This window comes from Ricinus communis, chromosome 3, assembly GCF_019578655.1.
Source record: "Ricinus communis isolate WT05 ecotype wild-type chromosome 3, ASM1957865v1, whole genome shotgun sequence".
Lineage (NCBI taxonomy): Eukaryota > Viridiplantae > Streptophyta > Magnoliopsida > Malpighiales > Euphorbiaceae > Ricinus > Ricinus communis.
Genome location: NC_063258.1, coordinates 26,800,791 through 26,825,400, shown reverse-complemented (window position 1 = coordinate 26,825,400; position 24,610 = coordinate 26,800,791). Strand labels below are relative to the sequence as shown.

The 24,610-nt window shown below is 35.6% G+C and overlaps 6 protein-coding genes across 12 annotated transcripts; 2 read left to right on the top strand and 4 right to left on the bottom strand.

Annotated features, from left to right (window-relative positions):
- Positions 1–7,020: 7,020 nt before the first annotated feature.
- Positions 7,021–8,753, top strand: LOC8284846 (V-type proton ATPase subunit c''1). The gene is made up of 4 exons (XM_002514309.4): positions 7,021–7,260; positions 7,356–7,433; positions 8,049–8,219; positions 8,327–8,753. Exons 1-4 carry the CDS (start codon positions 7,133–7,135, stop codon positions 8,496–8,498), a joined length of 549 nt encoding a protein of 182 aa, XP_002514355.2. The 5' UTR covers positions 7,021–7,132; the 3' UTR covers positions 8,499–8,753.
- Positions 8,754–9,290: 537 nt separating this feature from the next.
- LOC8284847 (6-hydroxynicotinate 3-monooxygenase) lies at positions 9,291–12,745 on the bottom strand. 3 transcript variants are annotated; one of them, XR_007215100.1, is made up of 5 exons: positions 12,301–12,744; positions 11,773–12,074; positions 11,458–11,668; positions 10,076–11,002; positions 9,291–9,990 (listed from the first exon to the last, which is right to left on the bottom strand). XR_007215100.1 is itself a non-coding variant. In XM_015716141.2 (4 exons), exons 1-4 carry the CDS (start codon positions 12,550–12,552, stop codon positions 10,424–10,426), a joined length of 1,338 nt encoding a protein of 445 aa, XP_015571627.1. In that variant the 5' UTR covers positions 12,553–12,745; the 3' UTR covers positions 9,992–10,423. The 3 variants fall into 3 exon arrangements, 2 of the variants coding, with proteins under 2 accessions (XP_015571627.1, XP_002514356.1); XM_015716141.2 differs by lacking the exon at positions 9,291–9,990 and having other exon boundaries at positions 9,992–11,002; positions 11,464–11,668; positions 12,301–12,745; XM_002514310.3 differs by lacking the exon at positions 9,291–9,990 and having other exon boundaries at positions 9,992–11,002.
- Positions 12,746–13,228: 483 nt separating this feature from the next.
- Positions 13,229–16,682, bottom strand: LOC8284848 (6-hydroxynicotinate 3-monooxygenase). 3 transcript variants are annotated; one of them, XM_015716154.3, is made up of 4 exons: positions 15,923–16,673; positions 15,004–15,305; positions 14,686–14,896; positions 13,229–14,192 (listed from the first exon to the last, which is right to left on the bottom strand). In XM_015716154.3, exons 1-4 carry the CDS (start codon positions 16,166–16,168, stop codon positions 13,842–13,844), a joined length of 1,110 nt encoding a protein of 369 aa, XP_015571640.2. In that variant the 5' UTR covers positions 16,169–16,673; the 3' UTR covers positions 13,229–13,841. The 3 variants fall into 3 exon arrangements, with proteins under 3 accessions (XP_015571640.2, XP_002514357.3, XP_025012218.2); XM_002514311.4 differs by having other exon boundaries at positions 13,229–14,345; positions 15,923–16,669; XM_025156450.2 differs by having other exon boundaries at positions 14,064–14,197; positions 15,923–16,682.
- A 969-nt stretch (positions 16,683–17,651) lies between these two features.
- LOC8284849 (6-hydroxynicotinate 3-monooxygenase-like) lies at positions 17,652–19,633 on the bottom strand. 2 transcript variants are annotated; one of them, XM_015716197.3, is made up of 4 exons: positions 19,271–19,633; positions 18,569–18,870; positions 18,248–18,458; positions 17,652–18,139 (listed from the first exon to the last, which is right to left on the bottom strand). In XM_015716197.3, the coding sequence occupies exons 1-4, from the start codon at positions 19,514–19,516 to the stop codon at positions 17,741–17,743; spliced, it is 1,158 nt and encodes a 385-aa protein (XP_015571683.2). In that variant the 5' UTR covers positions 19,517–19,633; the 3' UTR covers positions 17,652–17,740. The 2 variants fall into 2 exon arrangements, with proteins under 2 accessions (XP_015571683.2, XP_048228394.1); XM_048372437.1 differs by having other exon boundaries at positions 17,913–18,146.
- Positions 19,634–20,381: 748 nt separating this feature from the next.
- On the top strand, positions 20,382–21,995 carry LOC8284851 (N-alpha-acetyltransferase 50). The gene is made up of 3 exons (XM_002514314.4): positions 20,382–20,731; positions 21,053–21,175; positions 21,577–21,995. Exons 1-3 carry the CDS (start codon positions 20,578–20,580, stop codon positions 21,789–21,791), a joined length of 492 nt encoding a protein of 163 aa, XP_002514360.1. The 5' UTR covers positions 20,382–20,577; the 3' UTR covers positions 21,792–21,995.
- A 576-nt stretch (positions 21,996–22,571) lies between these two features.
- On the bottom strand, positions 22,572–24,578 carry LOC8284852. Of its 2 annotated transcripts, XM_048372438.1 has the most exons (8): positions 24,375–24,578; positions 24,184–24,226; positions 23,992–24,084; positions 23,747–23,893; positions 23,590–23,652; positions 23,409–23,504; positions 23,130–23,207; positions 22,572–22,863 (listed from the first exon to the last, which is right to left on the bottom strand). In XM_048372438.1, exons 1-8 carry the CDS (start codon positions 24,530–24,532, stop codon positions 22,777–22,779), a joined length of 765 nt encoding a protein of 254 aa, XP_048228395.1. In that variant the 5' UTR covers positions 24,533–24,578; the 3' UTR covers positions 22,572–22,776. The 2 variants fall into 2 exon arrangements, with proteins under 2 accessions (XP_048228395.1, XP_025012217.1); XM_025156449.2 differs by lacking the exon at positions 23,747–23,893.
- Positions 24,579–24,610: the final 32 nt, after the last annotated feature.

Sequence of the window (24,610 nt, the reverse complement as noted above, 5' to 3'; positions counted from 1 at the left end):
TGACATTGGTTTCCATTGGGGTATTGGTTGGCTTGACTCCCAGTTTCCATGTCTCCTTTAGTAGGTCAAGGACATACTTTCTTTGAGATAGGAACAAACCTTTGTCTGACTTGGCCATTTCTATTCTGAGAAAATATGACAGTTGACCTAAGTCTTTGATATCGAATTCCCTTTTTAGACTTTGCTTGACCTTTTCAATTTCTTGGTCATCATTTCCTGTTATTATGATGTCCTCAACATATACAAGGACAACTATAGTATATGTGTGTGTATGCTTGACAAACATAGAGGAATCAAAGGTGCTTTTACTGAAATTAATATTCAAAAGAAAGAGGCTTAGTTTGGCATACCATGCTCTTGGAGACTGTTTTAATCCATAAATTGCCTTTCTTAGTTTGCATACCAGAGAGGAATCCGATGAATATTTATGGCTGGGGGGAAGAGTCATGTAAACTTCTTCTAGGTTTCCTTGAAAGAATGCATTCTTTACGTCCATTTGAAAAAGGTTCCACCCTAGGTTAGTAGCAACAGATAATAGAATTCGAACAGTGTGCATTTTTGCAACGGGGGCAAAGGTTTCTTGATAATCAACTCCATATGTTTGAGTGAATCCCCTGGCTGCTAACCTAGCTTTGTGCCTCTCAACTGTCCCATCACACTTATATTTTATCTTGTATACCCATTTGCACCCTGTAGTTTTTTTTGTTGGTGGTAGAGGCACTACGTCCCATGTATTGTTTTTTTCTAGGGCTTGAAGTTCTTCTTTCATGGCCTGACACCATTTTGGGTCGGTGTTGGCTTCATAAAAGGATGTAGGTTCGGTGTGAGCTGTAATATTGCTTAGGTAGGCCCGGTATGTGTTTGAGATGTTATCATATATGATGAAGTGTTGGATTGGATACGATACCTGGTGAGACACATAGTCTCGAAGTTTTGCAGAAGGGCGAGTCTGTCGAGTAGATCGTCTCAAGGCAATTTCTTTTTGAGTAGCTTCAGATCCATCTTCTAAATCCTCGGTGTTGTCACTTTCTCCCCCTGAAGGAATTGCACTTGAGGGGATATTTGGTTCTGATTCCCCTTCGGGGGGAGCATCCTGAGTCGGTTGGCTGCAATCAGAAGAAACAAAGTTGTGCGAAAATAAAGGAGTGTGTGGCCCATGAGTGCGTATGGAAGGAATCTGAGATGAACGAGGATAGTAAGAGTCATTTTCATTAAAGGAAATATCGCGAGATATATAAGTCTTGTGAGTGGAGGGGTCGTAGCATTTGTACCCTTTTTTTTAGAGGAATACCCTAAGAAAATGGTTTTAACAGAACTTTTGTCAAACTTATGATGGTGTTTAACATGGACATAACAAATGCATCCAAAGACTCAGATGTGCCCTAATTCTATTTTGCGTCCTTTCAGAATTTCTAATGGACTTAGATTCTGTAAGGTGACGCTTGGTAATCGATTAATTAGATAAGTAGCAGTGAGAATGGCATCGGACCAATAAATATTAGAGACATGATTGTGAAAAAGCAAAGTCCTAGTAACTTCAAGAAGATGGTGATTTTTTCTTTCAGAAATCTCATTTTGTTCGGGGGTGTTAATGCACGTGGTTTGATGCTACCATTTTATTTAAAAAAATCAGTAAAATATTTGTTGACATACTCAGTACCATTATCTGACCGAAAGATTTTAATATTTGTATCATACTGATTCTGAATGAAATGAAAAAATTCTTGAAAGTATTTAAAGACCTCATGTTTCCCTTTGAGTAAAGAAACCCAAGTAGTGCAGGAATAGTCATCAATGAATGTGACAAAATATCTATAATGATCATAAGATTCAATAGGGGCAAGGCCCCAAATATCAGAATGAATTAATTCAAAAGGTTTGGTAAAGACAGTGGAAGATAAATAAAAAAGCAAGCGAGTATGTTTTAAAAATTTACACACATCACAGCAACTAGAGTTTAATTTATAACAAAATAATTTATTCAAGACAGAGTCAGATGGGTGCCCAAACCGCCAATGCATCAACATGCCTTGATTGGTAATGGAAGAGGCAGTGAGGCATTGGCTGGTTGGGTTGTTAAGGTAATACAATCCTTTTTCTAGCCATCCTTCACCAATCATCTTCCCTGTTACTCGATCCTGAAATTGTACTGAAGATGGTGAGAAAATAACATTGCAATTCAAATCACGAGTTAATTTTCCAACAGACAGTAAATTTGATTTAAAATCAGGTAGGAGTAACACATTATGTAACTGTTTGTTAAGTAGTGTGACAGTGCCTTGACCGTAAATAGTGGCCTTATTGCCATTTGCGACCGTCACATGTCGGGAATCAACAATGGGTACAAGATTCTGCAGATTCATTGGCTTCCATGACATGTGATCGGTGGCTCCGGAATCAATAATCTAGTGATTTTATTTTTGATTTATATTAGCAGTTTTAAAGGAAGAATGAAATACCGAACCTGACCCGTCGGACTGCTGCTGGACCAATGCTTGAATTTGGGACAATAATTGAGTGAGGTGACTGGTAGGGGCAGCCGGGTCGGGTAACCGAGTCGCATCAGTGGATGCTGGTCCGGGTCGCCCGAGTCGGATCGGGTCAGCTGAGTTGGACTCGGATCGGGTCGGGTCGGATGTCCGAGTCGGGTCACCATGTTGACTTCGGGTTCGGGTCGGGTCGATGTATAATTTTCGGACCCAAAATAAAACCCCTCTCTTTCTCTTCCACCTTTGTTATTAGGGTTTTCTTTTTCCTCTCTTCCTGCCGCCCCCCCAAAATGAAATCCCTTGTTTTGGCTCCCCCTCTCTCCCAGCCACGATTCGATCGAAGCTGGGGGTGGAGATGCCAACAAGCATCACGATTGTGACCCTATTTTCTATAGTGGTCGCATCGTTCGATGCTGTTGGGGTCTCCCCTCGGCCGGGTAGAGTCACGTGTCAAGAGACGATGGGTTGAGCAGGCACGTTTTTCGGCAGCATCGAGCGAGGAGGAGATGTTCATAAGGCTTCTGCGAGTCTCTTCTCGCTGGATGTTTGCTATTACCACATCAATTTTTGGAAGCTCGGTCGACATGAGGATCTGTGACCTCAGGCTCTCGTAGCTTGGGTCCAGTCCTCCCAGGTATGTATAAACGAGGTCCTGTTCTGATCTCTTCTGAGTTTCTTGTGGGTCAGTCGTAGGGGGAAGGTAGTTCTGAAGTTCTTCCCATCGGGTTAAGACTTCTGTGGCGTATTCTGAGCCACTCCTTGTCCTTTGTATGATCTGTGCAAGTTCTTGCTTGAGATTGAATATATGTGCAAAGTTTTGTTGATGTTCATATAGCCCTTTCATCTTTGTCCATACTGCCTGTGATGATTCTAACAGCATGCATAGCCTAAAAATTTGGGGCTCCATTGTATTGGTCAGCATAGACATGACCATGTGATCTGTTGTTTGCCATTCTTTGATTTTTTCTGCTTCTTCTTCTGTCGGATTTTCTGGCCTTTCTGGTTTGGGTTTGGGTTTAGTCCCTATAATGAACTCTAATTTTCTTCTACCACTTAGCCCGATGTAGACAAATTTAGACCACTCGAAGTAATTTTGATTACCTCTCAGAATTACGTTGGTTAATCTGTTATCATTTTGAGATATGATGATTTTCCGAAAGGAAATCTGAGAAGAGTTTGTGGGATTGGTTTTGTTTGTTTTGATATTTCATAGGTTTGAATCCTGCTCTGATACCATGTTGTTTTTTTGTGATCAATGAAGAGTATATATTTTTTATGAATTATGAGATTAAATTGTTTGATGATTGTAAATATATATACATGAGGTGCAACGATAGCCTAATCTATATTGGTTGCCTTGTAAACTCTGTTCAACGTCCTTTTCTGTTTAGGGAAGGTTGAAGTGACCATTTCCTGCCACAGGGATGGTTGCTCCCTTTTCCTAGAGCCTGTGATGAGTAGCCTTGCACAGACTTTTCTGCCTGTGCAGTGTCTGAGTTCTCTTTTCTGCTGCCTTCCGGTTACTATCTTCAACAAATATTCCAATAGCAATAATTCAACAGGAAATTGACAACTGCATATAATTATTGTAATCGGGTTTCTTTTTTCTATTTTCTGTCTCTGGGTATGAAAAATTCCAAAAACAAAAAGATGCAACTTGCAAACCTTTATTAAGGAAAAAAAAGTTCGTCCGTTGGCAAATACGTCCAAAGCCAATATGCCATCCAAGCTTTTTGTCCAAACAACGACAGAAGAAACAGCATCAATGCCATCCACCACAAAAAGAAGCGAGTATATATTACTATATATATAGGAGTATAAACAGTTATCAAAGAACTCAGATACGAAGCAAGAATTAATCAGGGAGGAACAGAGAGCTAAATTCTGTCAAAATTAGTGCAGTTATGACCTAACTCCTCCGATCTTTCTCATCTGCCAATTTTTTGTCACTTCTGTCTCAGATGACTCACCCTCTTGCTTTTCCATTTTTCTTCTTGCTAAGCATTATAAAATCTCCAAGATCTTTTTTGGTATGGAAAAAAAAATTCCATTCGGACACTGGAGAAAGAGAGCGAGTCATCTGACAGAAGTAGCGATTGGTGAGATAGGAAGATGAAAGGGGTTCCGGGCAAAGCTGAACTGAATTTGACAGGATCAAGTTCTCTTGCATCTCTCCTATTATATGTCAGTATCAAAAAAAGGTTTTCTTTCTCAAAGAATGCTAATATTTCAGTTACGGGTATAAAGAAATTTGTTTTTTTGTAAGTAACAGTCTTTGCTTCTTCAAGATACAACGATTTTCAAAATTTATGCGCAGTTACCAATCTGCGCATAGTATCAGAAAAATGAGATCAAACAACGGCTAATCAGATTAAACCATGAATTTGTTGGGAAAAAGAAAACCTTTTCTTGGGTAAATTGTAAAGATTTGTGATTCTTCAGACGCCAGGGAATGTTTACTCTTTTTCTGTAGTTTATGAATAAACGACAGATAAAAGTTTCTATGTTGTTAGTGAATGACAACCGAAAATTTTACCTGTCTTTCAAACGACAGGAAAGAAAAAAATGTAATTCTATCATAGGTTTTGTAAACAGCCATTGGAACCTCATGTATATCAATCAAAAGTATAAATTTAATCATCTTTTATATTTAGTATGTGATTAATGGGAAAATAATTCCAAACATTTGAACATTAAGGTGATGATGAATGATGAACTTTTTAAGTAATTTTCTTTGATTGGCAAATCCCTACACTTTCGATCAGACTGCAGTAAAGCTTTTAAATTCCAAAGTAGTTTAATTAAACATCTAAAATTTAAAAAATATAATAATTATATCTTTGAAGCTAAATCCACGTAATTCTTTGTTTTCTACTTTTTAAGTTAATAAGGTTTAATTGTCAAAAAATTATATAATTTGCACTTGTTATCAAATATAGCATGTATTGTTCAAGTTTTCAATTTTAGCATTAAAATTTTAACATTAATTTCAATTTTAACATCCGGTTAAATTATCAATATAATTTGTTGACGATGTGTGAACTCTGGCAATAACAATAAAAATAAAGAATTGAGTCAGCACCCTCACTATTAGAATATTATTGTTTAAACACATAAGATTAATAAAATCCAAAAATTAAGAAAATAAAAAAATTATTAGAGCGAATTGGCAATTCTAATATTGAATTAATTCTTTTTTATTGTTGCCGAAGTTCACGCCAAACTAGCAAATTTGCTAAATAATTTTATTAAATATTAAAATTGGAATTAATATTAAAGTATGATATTAAAATTAAAAACTTAAAAAATACGTGCTAGATTTAATAACAAATATAAAATTAAAGATTTTTTTAACAATTAAGCAAATTAATAATAATAGTATTGATTTTTCTTTAGTAAAATGAAAAAGAATTTATCATTTTATAGTTTCTACTCACTTAAGTGAGAGAGTTAATACTTCATTCCATATAAAAGAATATTATTGAAAAGAGTTAAAAGACAATTTCTTTTAGCATCCAAAACTACTCGGGGTCTTGTACCATTACACAGTGAAATAAAAAATATTAGCTTGAAGGATATAATTATTATATTATTTAAATTTTAATAATATAATTGAACTATTATAAAGTTTAGAGATTTAATTATACTTTAACTAAAATTTAAGAAATTATATGTAATTTTTTCTTTTTTCTTTGTGACGTGCATTGCCGTGAATAGTAATCATGATCTAGCTTTTATTTTAATAAACAAAAAAGTAATATTTAATTAAGAAATAACCAGGGTTATACATACTAATCTAGTAACTGTATTAATTCAAACATAAACTCTACATTTTTGAACAAACAATAAATATTACCCAATTAATATAAACAGTTAATTATGGATGTTACCAAATCTGCTCAATCAAAGATCCAAGATCGAGGGTACAATGACAAGAAAATTATCCAAGTTCAAAAATATGAACAAAATAATTAATCACTTTTTTACTTAAAAAAAAAAATTAGTTATTTGTGAATTTATCACGTAGTCACCAATATAAGAACAACAAATCATTTAAATTATTAATGTTGAAGAAGTTTAAATATTATAAAAGAAATTAACATATAAATAGATGAAAAGACAAAATAACTTATTTTAAGAGATTTTTATATTTTATTATTGGTTTTCATATAATTTAAATGGATCGTAAAGCCTTCAGATAATATCACAAATCATAATTTTTTTTGAGAAAATATATAATTCAAGCAATTTACTATATATTTTAAAAAAGAAATTCGAAACAAGTCATTATCATTATTTTTTTTTAATAAACATGAACTCACCTAAACCATTTTAGGTTTTCTTTTATTTTCCTTGAAAATATCCCAGAAATATTAATTTGATTCCAAATAAATGCCTTCAAAATATAATTATTCCAAAAGCAAAAAAGAACTCACTTTATGCATTGAAGATACGTCGCCGTTTTGCTTCTGACAATCACACGCGCGAATAGCATTCGCACGTGTTCTCCCCCCGGCTGCACCTTCCTTTTACTTGCATCACATAATCGAGAAACCACCAGATCGGAAGGCAAAGAAAAAAATCCTGTTATCTTGATCGACCCGACCCATCGTATCACTTTCACATAAACCAAAGTTTTGACAATGTCAGGGTCCGCGATTGTCGGAAATGCAAGCTCTTGGTCGCGTGCGTTGGTTAAGATCTCTCCTTACACATTCTCCGCCGTTGGTATCGCGGTGGCCATCGGTGTCTCGGTCCTCGGCGCCGCCTGGTACCTTCTCGAACTCTATCCCATACATATACTTATGTAATTAACAATCTAATTCTAAAATTGTGTGCTTTGTTTGTATAATTGGGCTTTTGTAGGGGGATTTATATTACTGGAAGTAGTTTGATTGGAGCTGCGATTAAAGCTCCTCGCATCACTTCTAAAAATCTCATCAGGTAATAAAAGAATTGAGTTTTTATTTTAATTAGTCTTAAAATTTTCAAACTTTAATTTAATTTTTTTTTCAATCTCAAACTTTTTGTTTTGTGCTATTTGATGCTTCATTATTACAATTCGTTTATGTCAGAATTAATATTTAGAGTTCAATTCTACTATGAGTTGAAAATGGATTATTTTAGTCCCTTGTTTGCATAGTTTATTAGAAATGTGGATCTTTTGGATTCTTCAAGTGGAAGATGATCAAGAAGAAGCGAATTGAAATTGTTTACTGTTAATTTTATCTCCTGATTATGTGTAGCGATTAGGAAGCCTAATTATGTATCTAAAAGTTTGAATTTTTGGAACCCTCATAGCATGAATTAGTCAGAGCTTTTAGAATGATTGAATTGATAAATTTTAGTATGGGGAAAGGATTTGGGAGGGGTTATGTTATGATTAGAAAAATGATGTCATTCTCTTATAAATGGACTGTTTGAGATGTATTACTAGCATAATGCTCTTGATCGCATTCTTGACTACTCTACAGTAGGAATGTTCTTTCAGCATGTTTTGAATTTCTTTTTAGTACAAGCGATGCCAGTGTAGTATTTTGATTGGTTCCTCTTCTGCAGTGTAATCTTTTGTGAGGCTGTTGCTATATATGGAGTCATTGTGGCAATTATTTTACAAACCAAGTTAGAGAGTGTTCCCAGTTCTCAGATATATGCTCCAGAGTCTCTCAGAGCTGGATATGCAATTTTTGCTTCTGGGATTATTGTTGGCTTTGCAAACCTTGTCTGTGGGTAGGTATCATCATCCTTTCAAACAGCCTTTCGTATAAACTTCTAGGTAGTGGGTAGTTTTCTGTATGTTTATATGCAACATGTTCTGATTTCTGCTTTGGCAACAGGTTGTGTGTAGGAATAATTGGAAGCAGTTGTGCACTATCTGATGCTCAAAACTCCTCACTTTTTGTGAAAATTCTTGTGATTGAGATCTTTGGTAGTGCACTTGGGTTGTTTGGAGTGATTGTGGGAATAATTATGTCAGCTCAAGCGACATGGCCGGCTAAAGCTGTGTAATTGTTGTTCTTACCAGATCATGATGCTGAAGTACAATATATTTTTATATATGCAAAATGAATTATTGTATTTTATTCTTTTAATGTTTCTTGGTAGGCTTGTAAAAACTTATGTGGAAATGAGAATGCTGCCCTTTTCTAGATTTTAGTCCAAGCTTGAATTTTGTCCAGCTGAGGAATAAGATTGTGGACAAGGTATAACATTTATGCAATTTGAAGATGGGTGCTTAATGTACTGCTGTTTGGTTTGTGTAAATCTTTTGCACGAAATACTTCAAGTTGTGGATTTCTCCTGGTTGTTCACTTTTGCCTTGTAGAAGTGGAAAGGAATGTGATGTTTAGTTTACTAGTAATAAATTGCATCGACCATAATTCAGTCTGTTTTGTTCATCTCCTAATCTTAGTTCCTGCCAATGATATAAGATCCATTACTATCATTCTCTTAAATTGCAAAGAGTTCTCGACTTTGTGGACTCAGAACATGCAAAAATTAGAATCCCAAGCATGTGTTTGCTTGGAGTGTTCTTGCCAGAAAGTCTGAATATGGAGATGAAAATGTTTTCTCAAAAAGCAGTAGTTTAATCATTCTTAAATGATTTTGTAGGAAAAGTTATGGTTTTCATACTCGCAATTTCTGAATGGCATCAAAATGTGGAATTGATGATATCTTAAAAGAACAGAACAATTAAGAGAGATGTAAGGGAGGGAAATAATTTTTTTCCCAAAGCAGTTTATGGGAAGATAAAATTACCATGGTATCAATTTCTAAATGACATCAAAGTATGGATTGAAGAATATTGTAAAAGAATATATAACATTAAACTAGCATTAAAGGTACTGATATTGTAAAGAGAGACCAGCAGGACCGGCAACAAAACCTGCACTGACCAACCAAAGTTACGGAAATTAAACCTGCAATGGCTATCTAATGTAGAGAAATGATGGCATTTCCAATTTTGTTTTGGAAACTACTGTTTTTGGTTGGAGATACCTGCAAAGCTGTTTTTAAATTCTGAGCAATACATAAATCCATACAAAATAATTTGAGCTAAAAACTGACTTTGAAGAATGGGAGCAGAACAGAAATTGATAAACATTCATGTGTTGCAGAGCACTTGCTTTATATTCTCGATCAAGTGAACCTGACACTAATGAACTAAGAAAGGAAGGAAAGATTAGCTGGAAAAAAACACATTTTTCTGTTAAAATTTTCATAACTCTCCTGACTTTCACTCATTTCTGTTTTTTCTTCTTTCGTTTCAGGTTTTTCTCTTTATTGGTTTGGTAGCTATATGCATTGTATCTACAGACAACAAACAATAGAAAATAAATAAATAAACAATAATCACAATCAGCCAACCATGCAACACAAAGCCTTTTCTTCTCTTCCACTATTCTCATCCTCTCACCTACCTCTCTGCGTAATTTGGTCACAAACTCAGTTTCTGAGTCTCTATTGTGTTGTTTCCCTACCTAGGGCTTGTAAGCTGTAACTGGTAAAACAGAGCATATTAATAGAAGCACAAGAAGTGTTTAAGAAATTTAAAGATACCACAAAAGTTCATTGATGCAACATACTGCAGCAGTAGCCATACAATATCTGTTTAAGAACTCTCTCAAGAGAAAAGATTAACCTCAATCAGTTATACGCGCTTCTGGAGTTGGGTGTGTTTCAACAATTGACTGGAATCATTCTGTATTATTATATCTTGTCATATTTGAAAGCTTGGGTGTTTGCTCTAGGAGATCTATATAGTGGAGCACTTGTTATTGGCGCCCTCAATGCAGTGGCTTTAGTAGGCAAATCTGGATAACAGCTGTCTTTTCAGAAGCTGTAACAGCAATTTTTGACTTTATTCTCTAAACTCTTTCGAATCGGCATCACCATTTGATGATCATTTGCTCTTTTGTCTTGGCATATGGAAGCTAATAGGACCGGAGAATCTCTTCCAGCTTTACAGAACGTGTTCTATCTCTTAAGAGTCCTGATGAAGTGGTAAATAATAAATCAACCAAGCCAGGAACACCAGCAAAGAAAGGCATATGTTTCTGTTGAAGTCCTTCGCAATCATCCGGAGTTGCTGTTTTTGGATCAAAAGTCTCACGATCAGTAAGAGATAAGCCTTGTTTAATTCGGCCCATTCGTCGGGAGTGTAAGACTTGCTTTGAGGTGACTGGTAGCCGAAGACCCTGATATTCTTCAAGGGCTGAAGGTAAATTTTCCACTCCCCACTTCTCAAGGCGTTTACCTAAAACTGCAGCATCTACAATTGACATATTTGTACTTCTCAGACCATGAGGAGTTGTAGGATGTGCAGCATCTCCAATAAGTACAACCCTATCCCAAACGATCTGTTCTAGAGGATCGCAATCATACATAATATTTAGAAAAGGCTCCTTAGTATCTTTCATCACTTTCACAAACTCATGAGGCCAAACCTTCTCTGCTTCTTGGTACATATTATTTATCACGTCACTGCTTACTTTCATGGTAACTGAACTACCCTGTAGTTTAAGCAACATTTATCAGCTATAGCTGCCCTTACAGATGGAGAGTTCCACAGAATGAATATTTAGCAACATAATTAAATTTTAGTCTGACATCATTTCATGGCCATATTTGCTACTAACATTAACTAGAATTAAGATTCAAGGTGAAATGGTTCCTCAATAACAAGCATGGCATCCTATAAATATGTAGAAGCAGTGAAGCATTTATATCAACAAGTAGTATAGAGCTACAGCCATTTAAAAAAATAAATAAATTCAAATAAGAGAATTGGTTCACATATAAATGTTTTAAATCTTTTATGTCTAAGATATGGATACACAAGTCCTAGGTCAGAGGTGTTTCTTTTTGTTCAAACATTAATAACAACTTGTATCAAATTCCACAATCTTTTCTGCTGATTAAATACCAAGTAAGCATGAAATTTGACAAAATGAGAATAGGCAATCACCTTCACCTTGGGTTCAGGTTGATGAACATACCAAATCCAATTGAGCTTCTCCTTGGGAAGTTCATAAAGCACACTATGAATTCCACCATTAAGGTGAAAGTATAAGCAATTCCCAAGATCAGGATACACCTTTCTAATGCCTACAATAGTTTCCGAACCCTCCTTTCCTGAAAAATCAAGAACTCCTCTCCAAGCACAATAACCAGAATACCTACAGTAGAATACCAGCAGTCCAGCATTATATACTACAAACCAATCATCAACAAATTAGCAACAAATACAAAGACTAATCCCATTTGTAAAACAGTTACAAACCTCAATTTCAGGTCAGGAAGAAAAGTCCTGCGAATTGAAGAGAGACACCCATCTGCCGCAACAAGCAAGTCCCCCTTTATCTCTATAATCTCATCGGTTTGAAGAGCTTTAGCCTTAACATTAACAGAGGTCTTGTCTTCAGAAACATTGAAAGAAAGGCACAAGTGACCCCACAAAAATATTTCAGGTGGTAAATCACTGTACAGAAGGCCATGGAGATCAGCCCAATGTGCCGCTCTAAAATTGAAATTCTCATCTCTGGTCAATATCCTAGTAGCCTTATCTCCATCAGTTACTATATTCTGTAAAGAAACAGAAATCCCCACAGGGAAAAATTGGTCTTAAACTCAATAGTACTAGCATCATTTACCAAAAGTTAAATACTTCTGTTTTCTTTTTTTTCTGAATTTTCAACTAAAAAGAAACAATAGCACAAAATTTAATGCCAAACTATCCTAATAACAGTAAATAAGAGTCGTAAACTACAATAGAAGCAACTAGTAAAAATGATAATTAAAGATATGAAACCTGATCAATTGAGAGAGGAAAGGTGAGTTCATGAAGAAGGTGAGGGTTTGCAAGCCATGACTTGATGATTTGTTGAGAAAGAAGGTCGATTCCTATCCCAGCACCAGTCGGGCTGCCTTTCGGAGGCGAATTTGATTTCTCAAGAACCACAGCATTCCATCCTGCTAAAATGAGAGCGTGTGCACATGATATTCCAGCTATGCTTCCTCCTACTATTATTGCCTTTGGTTTGTTCTTGTTCTTCTCGCTCATTTCTCTCTCTCTGTCTCTGGTGGTTTTTCTGTGTGTACAGGACGTTGGGTCTAGTGGGAAATATGTCTTGTTGCTAAATAGAGATCATAGCGAAACGACAATGGAATTTTTGATTGGTTGATCAAAATATTCCAATGATGTTATGCTCAAAATCTATCGCGATGTTTAAGGAAAAAGAAAAATTCAAGGAGCTAACTAAAGTATTCGGACACCATTTAAATTTTATTTTATTTTTACTTGACACTACAATTAATTTGTGAATTACTGGAAATTAATTTGAAAATTACTTCACTTGACAGTAATTAAATGGTGAGTATAATTTATTCAAATTTATTTCAAAATGTACAGTTTTTTTAAATAAATTAAAATTTTATATTCAATCTATTATGCCGAGTTTGGAACATCAGATTTTATAACTTAATTTGAGCTTGAATTTAATATTATTTAGGTTGAAATTATCTACGTATTTTGTCAAAAAGACACAACTTGATTGCATTAAGGAATATCCTTACAAGTGGAATTGGGAAGTGTAGGTGAAGCATGTGTATCATCAGGGAAATAGATCAGCAGACAAACTTGCAAATCTAGGCTTTACTCTTGATTTGGGAAGACTCGGCTGTGCAAATTAGAAGCTTGCATATGTAATTTGGGTTTAGCGCCCCCCTGAGGAAAAAAAGAAAAGAAAAAGGAATATCCTTACAAGTGACGAAGTTTTTCTTGGACAGTAACAAGTGACGAAGTTTTTCTTGGACAGTTACAAGTGATGAAGTTAGCCAGCCCCACAAGTTGTGCTTGGCAGTTCCATAACAGGAATTCATCCAACAGAACTTGCCTGGCAAACATATGAGCCACCCAATTACGTAGACGAGGCACAGAAATATGGCATTAAAATGCTCAGGGATGATCTTACAATCATCAACAATAGTTTGAGACTAACATACGGCCCCAATGATGGCTTTGGCATCCCCTTCCACTATTACTTGGACATGCTATTTTCTACAGTCGTCTCAAGAGTCAGAAGCCATCGCCTCCGACAACTCAGGCTCGCAAATATGCTCAACCTGCCTTGCCACGGACCAGACCACGATACCATCACTATTTCTACCCACAATTGCCACAGAGCTCCTGCTGTCTATTCTGGCAGTAGCGCCATTAAATTTAAGTTTAATCATTCGACTTGGTTCTGATTTTAAGTTTAATCATACGACTTGAGAAGCTCGCCAAGCCTTTTTCATTAATAACTCTATATTTGTACAGAACATGTTTAAACTTCCAGATCAACTGGTAAATCATCGACCATCCAAGCCAGGAACACCAGCAAAGAAAGGCATATTTTTATCTTGAAGCTCTTCACAATCTTCTGGAGTTGCTGTTTTAGGATCAAAAGGTTTACGGTCAGGAAGAGATAAGCCTTGTTTGATTCGACCCATTCGTCGGGAATGTAAGACTTGCTTTGAGGTGACTGGCAGCCGAAGATGCTGATACTCTTCAAGAGCTGAAGGTAAATTTTCCACTCTCCACTTCCCAAGACATTTACCCAATACTGCAGCATCTGCAATTGCCATATTTGTACTTCTTGCACCATGAGGAGTTGTGGGATGTGCAGCATCTCCAATTAGTACCACATTTTCCCAAACAATCTGTTCTAGAGGATCACAATCATATATAAAATTTAGAAAAGGCTCCTGTGTTTCTTTCATCACTTTCACAAACTCAGGAGGCCAGACCTTCTCTGCTTCTTGGTACATATTATTTATCATATCACTACTTACTTTCATGGTAACTGAACTTCCCTGTATATTAAGGCAACATTTATCAACTCTAGCTAGCTCACAGAAAGAGTAAGAGCATTATTATGAAATTTTAATTTTAGATTATTTCATGGTTAATTTGCTAGTAGACCTTCACCTACAACAATATATAATAATTCCTAAAGAACAAGTGCAGCACCCTATAAATATATAAACTCGATGAAGCACTTTTTATCAACTAGTGCAGAGCTACCTGTACAACCTATATAAATTTAAATATGAGAATTGGTTCAATCCACATATGAATATATTAGTAAATGTTTTAGGTAAATAGTTATATGGTATGGAAAATTTGGCAAAAGGAATGAGAGTAGGCAATCACCTTCAGTTCAGGCTCAGGATGATGAACATACCAAACCCAATTGAGCTCTTCCTTGCGAAGTTCGTAAAGCACACTATGACTTCCACTACTAAGGTGAAAGTATGAGCAGTTCCCGAGATCAGGATAAACCTTTTTAAGGCCTGTAACAGTGTCTGAACTCCTTTTTCCTGAAAAATCAAGAACCCCTCTCCAAGCACAGTAACCAGAATACCTATAGTAGAATACCAATAATCGAACATTACATGCTACAAATTTGAACATCAGACATTAGCGACAAATACAAAGACTAGTCTCATCAATAAACAGTCAGTTACAAACCTCAATTTCAGGTCAGGAAGAAGAATCCTGCGGATTGTAGATTGACCCCCATCTGCCGCAACAAGTAAGTCTCCATTTAACTCTATTATCTCATCAGTTTGAAGACACTTAGCCTTAACATTAACAGAGGTTTTGCCTTCAGAATTGCAGAAAGAAAAGCAAAGGTAGCCCCATAAAAATATCTCAGGTGGCAAGTCATTGTATAGAAGGCCATGGAGATCAGCCCAATGTGCAGTTCTAAAATTGAAATTCTCATCTCTTGTCAATATCCTAATGGTGTTATCTCCATCTGTTACTACATTCTGTAAAGAAACAAAAGAATCCGACATTGAAAAACTGAAATTGAACTCGATAAATGTTCTTCTACTACAAATACTAGTATCACTGACCACCTTCTTTTCTTTGTTTTTTAAATTATGAAGTATCATTCTTTTCAATTATGAAAGCTCAATTTGGACGCAAGATTATGCTAGTAACAGCAAATAAGAGCTTAAAAAAATATAGTATAAGCAATTGGGTACAATAAACATGATAATGAAGCATAAAAACCTGATTAATTGTAATGCAAGTACTAGCATCATTATACCAAAAGTTCCATACTTTTCTTTTCCAGTTTTATGGTAAGGTATGCACAACTTAAAATTCTATTGTCTTTCTTCAGGAAGTTGGCATCTGATTATCTCTCTCCAAATGAACTTAAGAGCGCACTCCCCTGGTGAACAGCACTTCCCTTGCCAGTCGGAATAACCCTTTCGGATTCATACTTTTGCTTTTTAACAAAAAGTTTCATGCTTTTCAACTAAAAAGAAACGAAAGCACAAAACTGAATGCAAAGTTATCATAGTATCAGTAAATAAGTGATGAAAACAACAGTATAAGGAAATGGATACAGATAAAATTGATAAATAAGCAAATAAACCTGATCCATTGCGAGAGGAAAGGTGATTTCTTGAAAACGCTGAGGTTGGGAAAACCATGACTTGATGATTTTCTGAGAAAGAAGGTCAATACGAAGTCCAGCACCAGTAGAGCTGCCCTTAGGAGGTGAGTTTGATTTCTCAAGCACAAGAACATTCCATCCTGCTGAAATGAGAGCATGCGCACATGATATTCCTGCTATGCTTCCTCCCACTATTATTGCCTTTGGCTTCTGTTTCTTACTCATTTCTCTCACTGATAATTTCTCTCTGTACGCTGGGTCTTGTGGACAATAGGCGGTGTTGGTAGATAAAGATCATATACATAAACGACAATGGAACATTTTTAGTCAATATCGGTTGATCAACATCATAGAAATCAGAATAATTAGGATATTCAGACACCATTTATTTGTTTTTATTTATAAAAACGCCATGTTTAAATTGGTGAATTACACCATTTCCCGAAATGAAAGCTGATAATAGAAGCATGTCAAGGTCTGAAGCGTAAGAAACTTAATTTACCTATTTATATTCTTAATTTTACAAGGTTAAATGTCAGTTTCTTTCTTTTGTTATTTTTCATGTCTTTGTTTGTTTCGTTGATGATTGGCAGCATGGCTGACACGTTTCTTTTGTTTTTTTACTTTTTTTTTTTTAATATTTCCTCTGATTAAAAAATAAATAAACTTTATCCATTTTAAGTTATAATTTATTTTCTAATTAATGATTAAATTATTAATAAATTAAAATATATTTCATTTATTGATATAAATATTATTACTTAAATTAAATGACTAATTACCTAATTCGACGTTTTAATAATTTTAATCGGTATTATTAACTTTATTACAGAAAGTACTAAGTTTTGATTTTTTTTAAGTATAATTTTTTTTAATTTCAAAAAAAGTGAATCAGTAGTAAATGTGGACTATTTAACCTAAACGCACTGATTTTTCTCTTGGTAAAGCATTAGGAACCTAAATTTCCATTTATCGTGAATCCATTCAACTTTGAAACTCAAAAATATTTATGTGATTAATGAAATCTTAATCTTCATGTCTCAAAGATTTGAATATAATTGATTGCATCCGAGATGTAGATTACTTTCTTAAAATCAATTGTCCATTTCATGAAACTATGGTGTTGAAAGAAGCAAAGCAAAAAAGAAACAAAATTCATTATGTATTTCAAAGAAAATACCTTATTAGGATTGACGAGATAAATCTCACAGTGGTCGGTCCTTCTTTCATGAATTTACAGTTTTCTAAATTCAACATTAATGGTCATTTTGATATCAATATTGTCGTTGAACAACTTCAAACTCCATTTACGGATATGTTTTTGAAATTCTTCAATGCCCTAGATGGCACATTCAATATTGACTCCGTAACTTGAAATAACTACAGTATGTTAGTCTTAGCCTTGAAGATAACCTGTAGGAAAAATTCATTACGAAAGGCTTAGTTCAGCTTTTTTAAAGAATAAGCTATGTTCAAATTTTAGAATTGTCCTTTGTGATTATCCAAGTAAAAAGAATTTCATTCTACACCTTCACCTTTCTCCCACTTTACTTTTAATTAAGTCTAATAGTGTACTAATCTCATCATAACTTCATTGCGGCTATAAACCCTAAGCACTTAGTCGTAATTGTTGACTAGTTGCAAGATTAGACTAGATTTGGATAGTCTAAAGACCCTAACAATCACATACAAAAAGAGTCGGACTGAATTTACTGAATCTGAATTTTATAGCTTTGTTCTCTTAACCTCTCTCATATTAGAAGCTCAAGTTGGAAAAGAAGTAAAGAAACCTAGAATTTATTCTCTAGATTGGAAAAGATGGTGAGAGTTACAATATAAAGGCAAAATAGTCTGCTTTGAGCTGACTGTTAGCCGAAGATGCTGATATTCTTCAAGTGCTGAATGCAGATTTTCCACTCCCCACTTCCCAAGACATTTACCCAATACCGCAGCATCTGCAATTGCCATATTTGTGCTTCTCGCGCCATGAGGAGTTGTCGGATGTGCAGCATCTCCAATTACTACCACATTTTCCCAAACAATCTGCTGTAGAGGATCGCAGTCATATATAAAATTTAGAAAAGGCTCCTTTGTCTCTTTAATCAGTTCCGCAAACTCTGGAGGCCAAACCTTCTCTGCTTCTTGGTACATATTGTTTATCATGTCGCTGCTTACTTTCATGGTAACTGAATTTCCCTGTATTCTAAGCAACATTTATCAGCTATAGCTGGCTCATAGAAAGAATATTAGCAAGCAATATCATGAAATTGTAATTTGGAAGAAGAGATGCCAGTAGGCAGTCACCTTCAGTTCAGGCTCTGGATGATGAACATACCAAACCCAATTAAGCTTTTGATTGCGAAGTTCATAAAGCACAATATGACTTCCAGTAGTGAGGTGAAAGTATGAGCAGTTCCCAAGATCAGGATACACCTTTCTAAGGCCTATAATAGTTTCTGATGTCTCTTTTCCTGAAAAATCAACCACCCCTCTCCAAGCACAGTTACCAGAATACCTACAGAGCAATACCAAAAATCCAGCATTACATGCTAGTTTGCTACAACCGGATCATCAGAACATTAGTGATAAATACGAAGACCATCTCATTTCTAAGCATTTACAAACCTCAGTTTCAGGTCAGGAAGAAAAGTTCTGCGAATTGAAGAGAGACTCCCATCTGCTGCAACAAGCAAGTCCCCGTTTATCTCTATAATCTCATCAGTTTGAAGAGCTTTAGCCTTAACATTAACGGAGGTCTTGTCTTCGGAAACATAGAAAGAAAGGCACAAGTGACCCCACAAAAATATTTCATGTGGTAAATCACTGTACAGAAGGCCATGGAGATCAGCCCAATGTGCAGCTCTAAAAGTGAACTTCTCATCTCTTGTCAATATCCTAATGGTGTTATCTCCATCTGTTACAACATTCTGTTAAGATAAAACACAACATAGAAAAATTAAATTTCAACTCATTAAACATCCTTCTACTACAAGTACTAGTACCATCGTACCAAAAAAGTTTCATGCTTTTCTAATCTTTATTCTTTTCTTTTTCTCTTTTTTAAAGAAAAAGGTTTCGTTTTCAATTAATTAAGAAAGCACAGAATTGAATACAAAACTATGCTAGTAGCAATAAGCCAGTAAATAAGAGCTAAATACATTATAAGCAAATGGTACTAATAAAAACAATAATTAAGCATTTAAACTATTCTATTAGCACAGAATTGGATGCGAAGCTATGCTAGTAGCAGTAAAAAAGAGATGATAACTAGAGTATAAGGAATTGGGTAGTTGGGTACTAAGAAAAATCATAAATAAGCATATTAACCTGATCAATAGTGAGAGGAAAGCTGAGTTCTTCAAAAGGCTGAGATTGGGAAAGCCATGACTTGATGATCTGCTGAGAAAGAAGGTCAAGTCCAATTCCAGCACCAGTTGAGCTGCCCTTAGGAGGCGAGATTGATTTCTCAAGCACAAGAACATTCCATCCTGCTGAAATGAGGGCGTGCGCACATGATAATCCCGCTATGCTTCCTCCTACTATTATTGCTTTTGGCTTGTTATCCACACTCATGTGTCTCTCTTTCTCTGATGATTCTGTGTCTGTACAGTACGTTGAGTCTTGTGCGGATGCCTACGTTGGATCTTGTAGGAAACATGTGGTGCGGGTCTTGTAGGAAATAGAGATCATAATTAAACGACAATTAAAATTTTATTTAGTTGATTAAAGATAAGAAAGTGATGTTTGAAGCCCAACCCAACCAAAGTCAATTATTGATAAGAAAGTGATGTTTCTTCACAAAGATACCCTTATTACTTTTGTTCATTGACGTTTTTGATAATATGTATTCATGGGGAAAGCGACTGCCATAGCTGTTGTCATTGTTTGTGGCACTATCATTTCTTGACGTTTGCTTCATTTTGGTTTTTCTCGCACAATTCTAACATCCAACGGCTACCATTATTGCTTTCTCCGCCGGACGGAGACCGTGGAAGGAGTGGTGGAGATGGGGTTGCCAACATTACTGCAAATGCTATTATTGGTGGTGGTGGTGCTGCTGCTGCTGCTGCTTAAATGCTACATAATGAACCTTTGATTTTCTTCCTTTTTTACAAATTCAAATTAACGTTTGTGTGTCTTTTTATTTAGGTTCAATAGAATGAAATAACAAGATCATTTTTCCTGAGGAGGGAAGATTTTCTACGACAGAAAATGAACAATCAAAGACTACAGTAATATGAAAATCCCAGAAACAGCATTCCTCTTGCATTTTATTTTTTAAATTAATAATATTTAAAAGAAAAAGATTTAAAGAGAAAATAAAAAGAAGAAATATAGGATTTTACGGCCCATATCAAAAATAGGATTGGCCTTTTGTGTTCCTTATTGGGTCTGGAATCAAAAAAACATAGGCCCGAACCAACCCAACACATTTTTAACGGCACCCAAACACACTTAAAAAGCGAATCAACTAGAAAGCTACGCGGAAAGAAAAAAAAAAAAGAAAAAGAGAGAGAAGAAAACCCCAAATTCCCCCAACTACATTCTCTTTTCATCTCCATCATCGAATAATCGTCTTTCCATACGCTATAAATACGCAGTTTGTCCGTACAGTAGAGATAAAGAAAAGGAAAATGGGGGCAGGGCGTGAAATGTCGATATCGCTAGACGGAGTGAGAGATAAGAACGTGATGCAGCTCAAGAAGCTCAATACCGCACTTTTCCCTGTTCGCTACAACGACAAGTATTACAGCGATGCTCTCGCTTCTGGCGATTTTACTAAGCTAGGTCTGTTTCTCTTTTTCCTTTCCGTTTGAAGCTTGTCCAGAAATTAGTTATACTCTGACTCGTTATTTTAGATATTTATCAATTTTTCGGTACCGAATAAATGTAACCGTTAATTTTGCTGTAAGTTGAAGATTATTGTTCACTATGTTGAAAGGAATGCCGCAACTTTCAAGTTTCTACTCTAAATTGTGTAGATAATGTCTTTGAAATCTGTTTTTGACAGACCTTTTTATATGGACATGTTAGATAATGCATATGCTAGAGAGCAACATGTCACAAATAATCAATTATTTGATTTTTCTGATAATGTTTTGTATCCAGCGTACTATAGTGACATCTGCGTTGGTGCAATCGCGTGCCGGCTGGAGAAGAAGGAAGGTGGGGCTGTTCGTGTTTACATAATGACATTAGGTGTTTTAGCACCCTATAGAGGACTAGGCATTGGTGAGTGATTATGAACCACTTCTACAAATCTCGGTTGTTGCTGCATTTGCAGATTACAGTTGTTGGCAAACAGCTTACTGTCCGAATGCAGAATCAGTACTTTCTTTCCTTTGGAAATTATAAATCCCTTTACTTTATGTGAATTCTCCCATGCAATTTAGGGTTTTCAAGTTGTTTTAATTAGCGGTAGATTCAGTATCTGATGCCCGAACTAAGAAAAGTAATCAACAAATCTGTACTATAGAAGTAATAGAACCATAGTTGAGAACAGGTCCGGATACTCTTTCTATAAAGCGCTCAAATTTTAGGAACTCATTTCTATAAACATAGAGTTAAAGTTCATGAAAGAAAGTTGAAATTTGGGAAATGCCACTTCTCATTGGATATCTGTGATTGCGCAGGTACAAGGCTATTGAATCATGTTCTTGATCTCTGCTCCAAGCAAACAATATCTGAAATTTACTTGCATGTGCAGACAAACAATGAAGATGCCATCAAGTTCTATAAGAAATTTGGATTTGAGATTATAGAAACCATCCAGAACTATTATACAAACATCACTCCGCCTGACTGCTATGTTCTCACGAAAATCATCACTCCTCAGGCAAAGAAATGATGTTGCAAAGTTAGCCGCTGTTTTGCCAATCCTTGGTTTTTGATGCTATTGTTGAACTCTATTATTTTTGCAACGTCAGAATCTGATTGTTGAAATGAGTTATTAAACGGTTCATTTGATGCATAGATGGTGGACCAATGACTTTTTTATTATTATTATTATTAATATAAATTCTTGATAGTGTATGAATATTTTGAAATTTTATATTCCGTCCAGACTCAGAAGAAGGCTGTTGCAGTTCGATAAGTTTTTGATGTGAAGCTTGTACGCTCAAAATTGTTTGCTCTGGTGACGCTGGCTATGGCCTAGCTGGCTGCTCATGCTAAATCAGCCAAGGCAAAATGGCTCTCAAGAATGAGATCCAATCATTTGTATTTTGATCTTAAGAATGAGATCTAATTTTAGACTTTGCTCTTTATGAGAACAGGTGCGAATTAAAGATGCATTACTCATTAGTTGGCATCTCATGTAGTTTAAGAAATTTTGTAATGAGAAGCTTAAATTACCATGGTCAGAAAATTTTATGACATGCCACATATGCTAGCCTCCACCGATAACCTAGGTCCTTATCTATGATCATTATAGCAAAAAGGACCTTTGCCCTTGATAGTTGCTTTTGCATTTGCCATTATTCAGCTAGCCGATAAAAAATTCTTTAGTAATTTTACTGGTTAGTTTTTCACATGTACTCCTGATTTACATGATTGCAGAATATGGAAGAACATAGATCTGTGGAAAAGCCAGATTCAGAGGCATGAGAGACCAATCAGAACAAACCAATGAAGAGGGGAAAATTGGTCATTTGTCCTATATAACAGTACATACAGCTTTAATTTACAACAGTTGGAGGGGTTGACAAACATGACCGCAACTTACTATAATATATGTACATAATGCAGAGACTGAGTAGACAAACAACGAACTTATTTGATAGGACTATAAAATGTTTATTATGTCATTCCCAGCTGCACTGCTGTTCGAGCGTTTAGTAGGCCAAGCCACCAGCAAAAGCATCTCCATCATGATGTAGAGACTCTGTCAGCCAATATCCATCCCATGAACCACCAACTCTCTGCCAACAACAAGCCACACACAGGTATACATTGATATGCATAACATCCAAGAACTTTAGCTCTTCTTTTGTAATATGGGTCTCAAATTCAAAGACTATTGTCAACATAAACAATCCATCATAACTGCTAATCCAATATATTCAATATGGATGTTCTAACAATAAGTAATATAATGCTACCTTCAATCAAATAATATAAATGGAGAAGCGATGCTGATCCTCATTTTATCCGGAAATATGAATGATAAAACAAAGGGTGTGGTTACCTGAACCATGGTAAACTGAAATATTTCTTCTTCCTCTGGACGATTTCCTCGTATCCAAACCCGCTGCTTGAACCAATTCTGTTTCACAAGAGCAGGCACATCACACCCAATTAATACGAATACAGAAAACTCTTATTGTGTGCTAAAGGAGTTAGACTCTTTAACTTGACAGAATCAGTGTATGTCTTGATTCAACATATGCATCTGCTTGTCAGCTCGTGTGAAAATCAAAATAAAACTTAAATATTAAACCAAACAGGAAAAGAAAAAAGATCAAACCTCCTTCACCATCAAACTGCTTAAGATCTTTCTCTCTTTGTGACCTAGCAACACTCGATAGGTTGAATGGTGAAAAATCCGCCTAAACCTTTCAAACTGCAATAATGACATCAACCAAGATAATTTAAAAATTATGGTAATTGATCAAAGAAAGAGGTCACAAATTCCAAATTTAACTAACCTGCCCCAAATCGAAGAATGGTCCAAAATAAGTTGACCTCTCAAAAGGATCAAACCCAGCAAACTGTCATAGCAAACGATAACAACAATCATATATACACATTTTTCTCAATAACTGTATTTGATCAATGAACATTAATAAAATGAACACCCCAAACCCCCGCATGGATGGTTTTATCAAGCTCTGTCATCTTCACTTTCCTATTCATTTTTCTATCTATATGCCACTTTGAACTCCGGAGTACTGGCCTAGGCATTGAAGGGCCTTTGTTTTGCAGGAATTCATGGAGAATGGCATCCCCTCCCTACCAAGAAAGAAGGATGCCAAGAGAAAAGAAATTTTATTTGACATCAATAGCAACAAAAACACCAAAAGAAAGAAACTGAGTGAGAATAGAATTACCCTGTACATGACCTCGATTCCATAATCTGGACGTGGCTGATCGTTGTACTTTAATGCATCAAGCTGGTGCTGCACTGCTTCTTCTGCACTAAACTACAACAGAGTTTAACATAGATTCAAGTTAACTTTTTTTTTTTTCTAACATAAAAGAAAGTGATTTTTCTGGGAATATTTTAATGGTGAGAAAGTTACGTTCAGCCTGGGGCCGAAAGGTCTCTTCCTACGAGATTCAAGCCTGCAATAAAATTAGATAACAATTTATCGCCCAATTCAAACTTACCAAAAACCAAGATGATGAAATTCTATCAAATATAAGAATTTGAAGTCAAAGAGAAAAAAAGGAAATTGAAGGGAAACATATATGTCTAGCAATATTGGCATACCAATTAGCAGAGAGGAAATCAGGCACATCAGCAGCGGAAGCTCTAAAACGAGGGCTTATTGAGACAGCCGCCGCTGATTTGTTGTCTCCGTTGAAGGACTTGGATTTGTATAAAACAGACAAAGATTGTGGACTTGATAGAGACGAATACAACTGCATCGTTTTCCACCTCAACAAAAAGAAACACTCTTCTGCAGTACCAGCTTCGCGTAAATGATGTAGTGGTGAGGAAGAAGA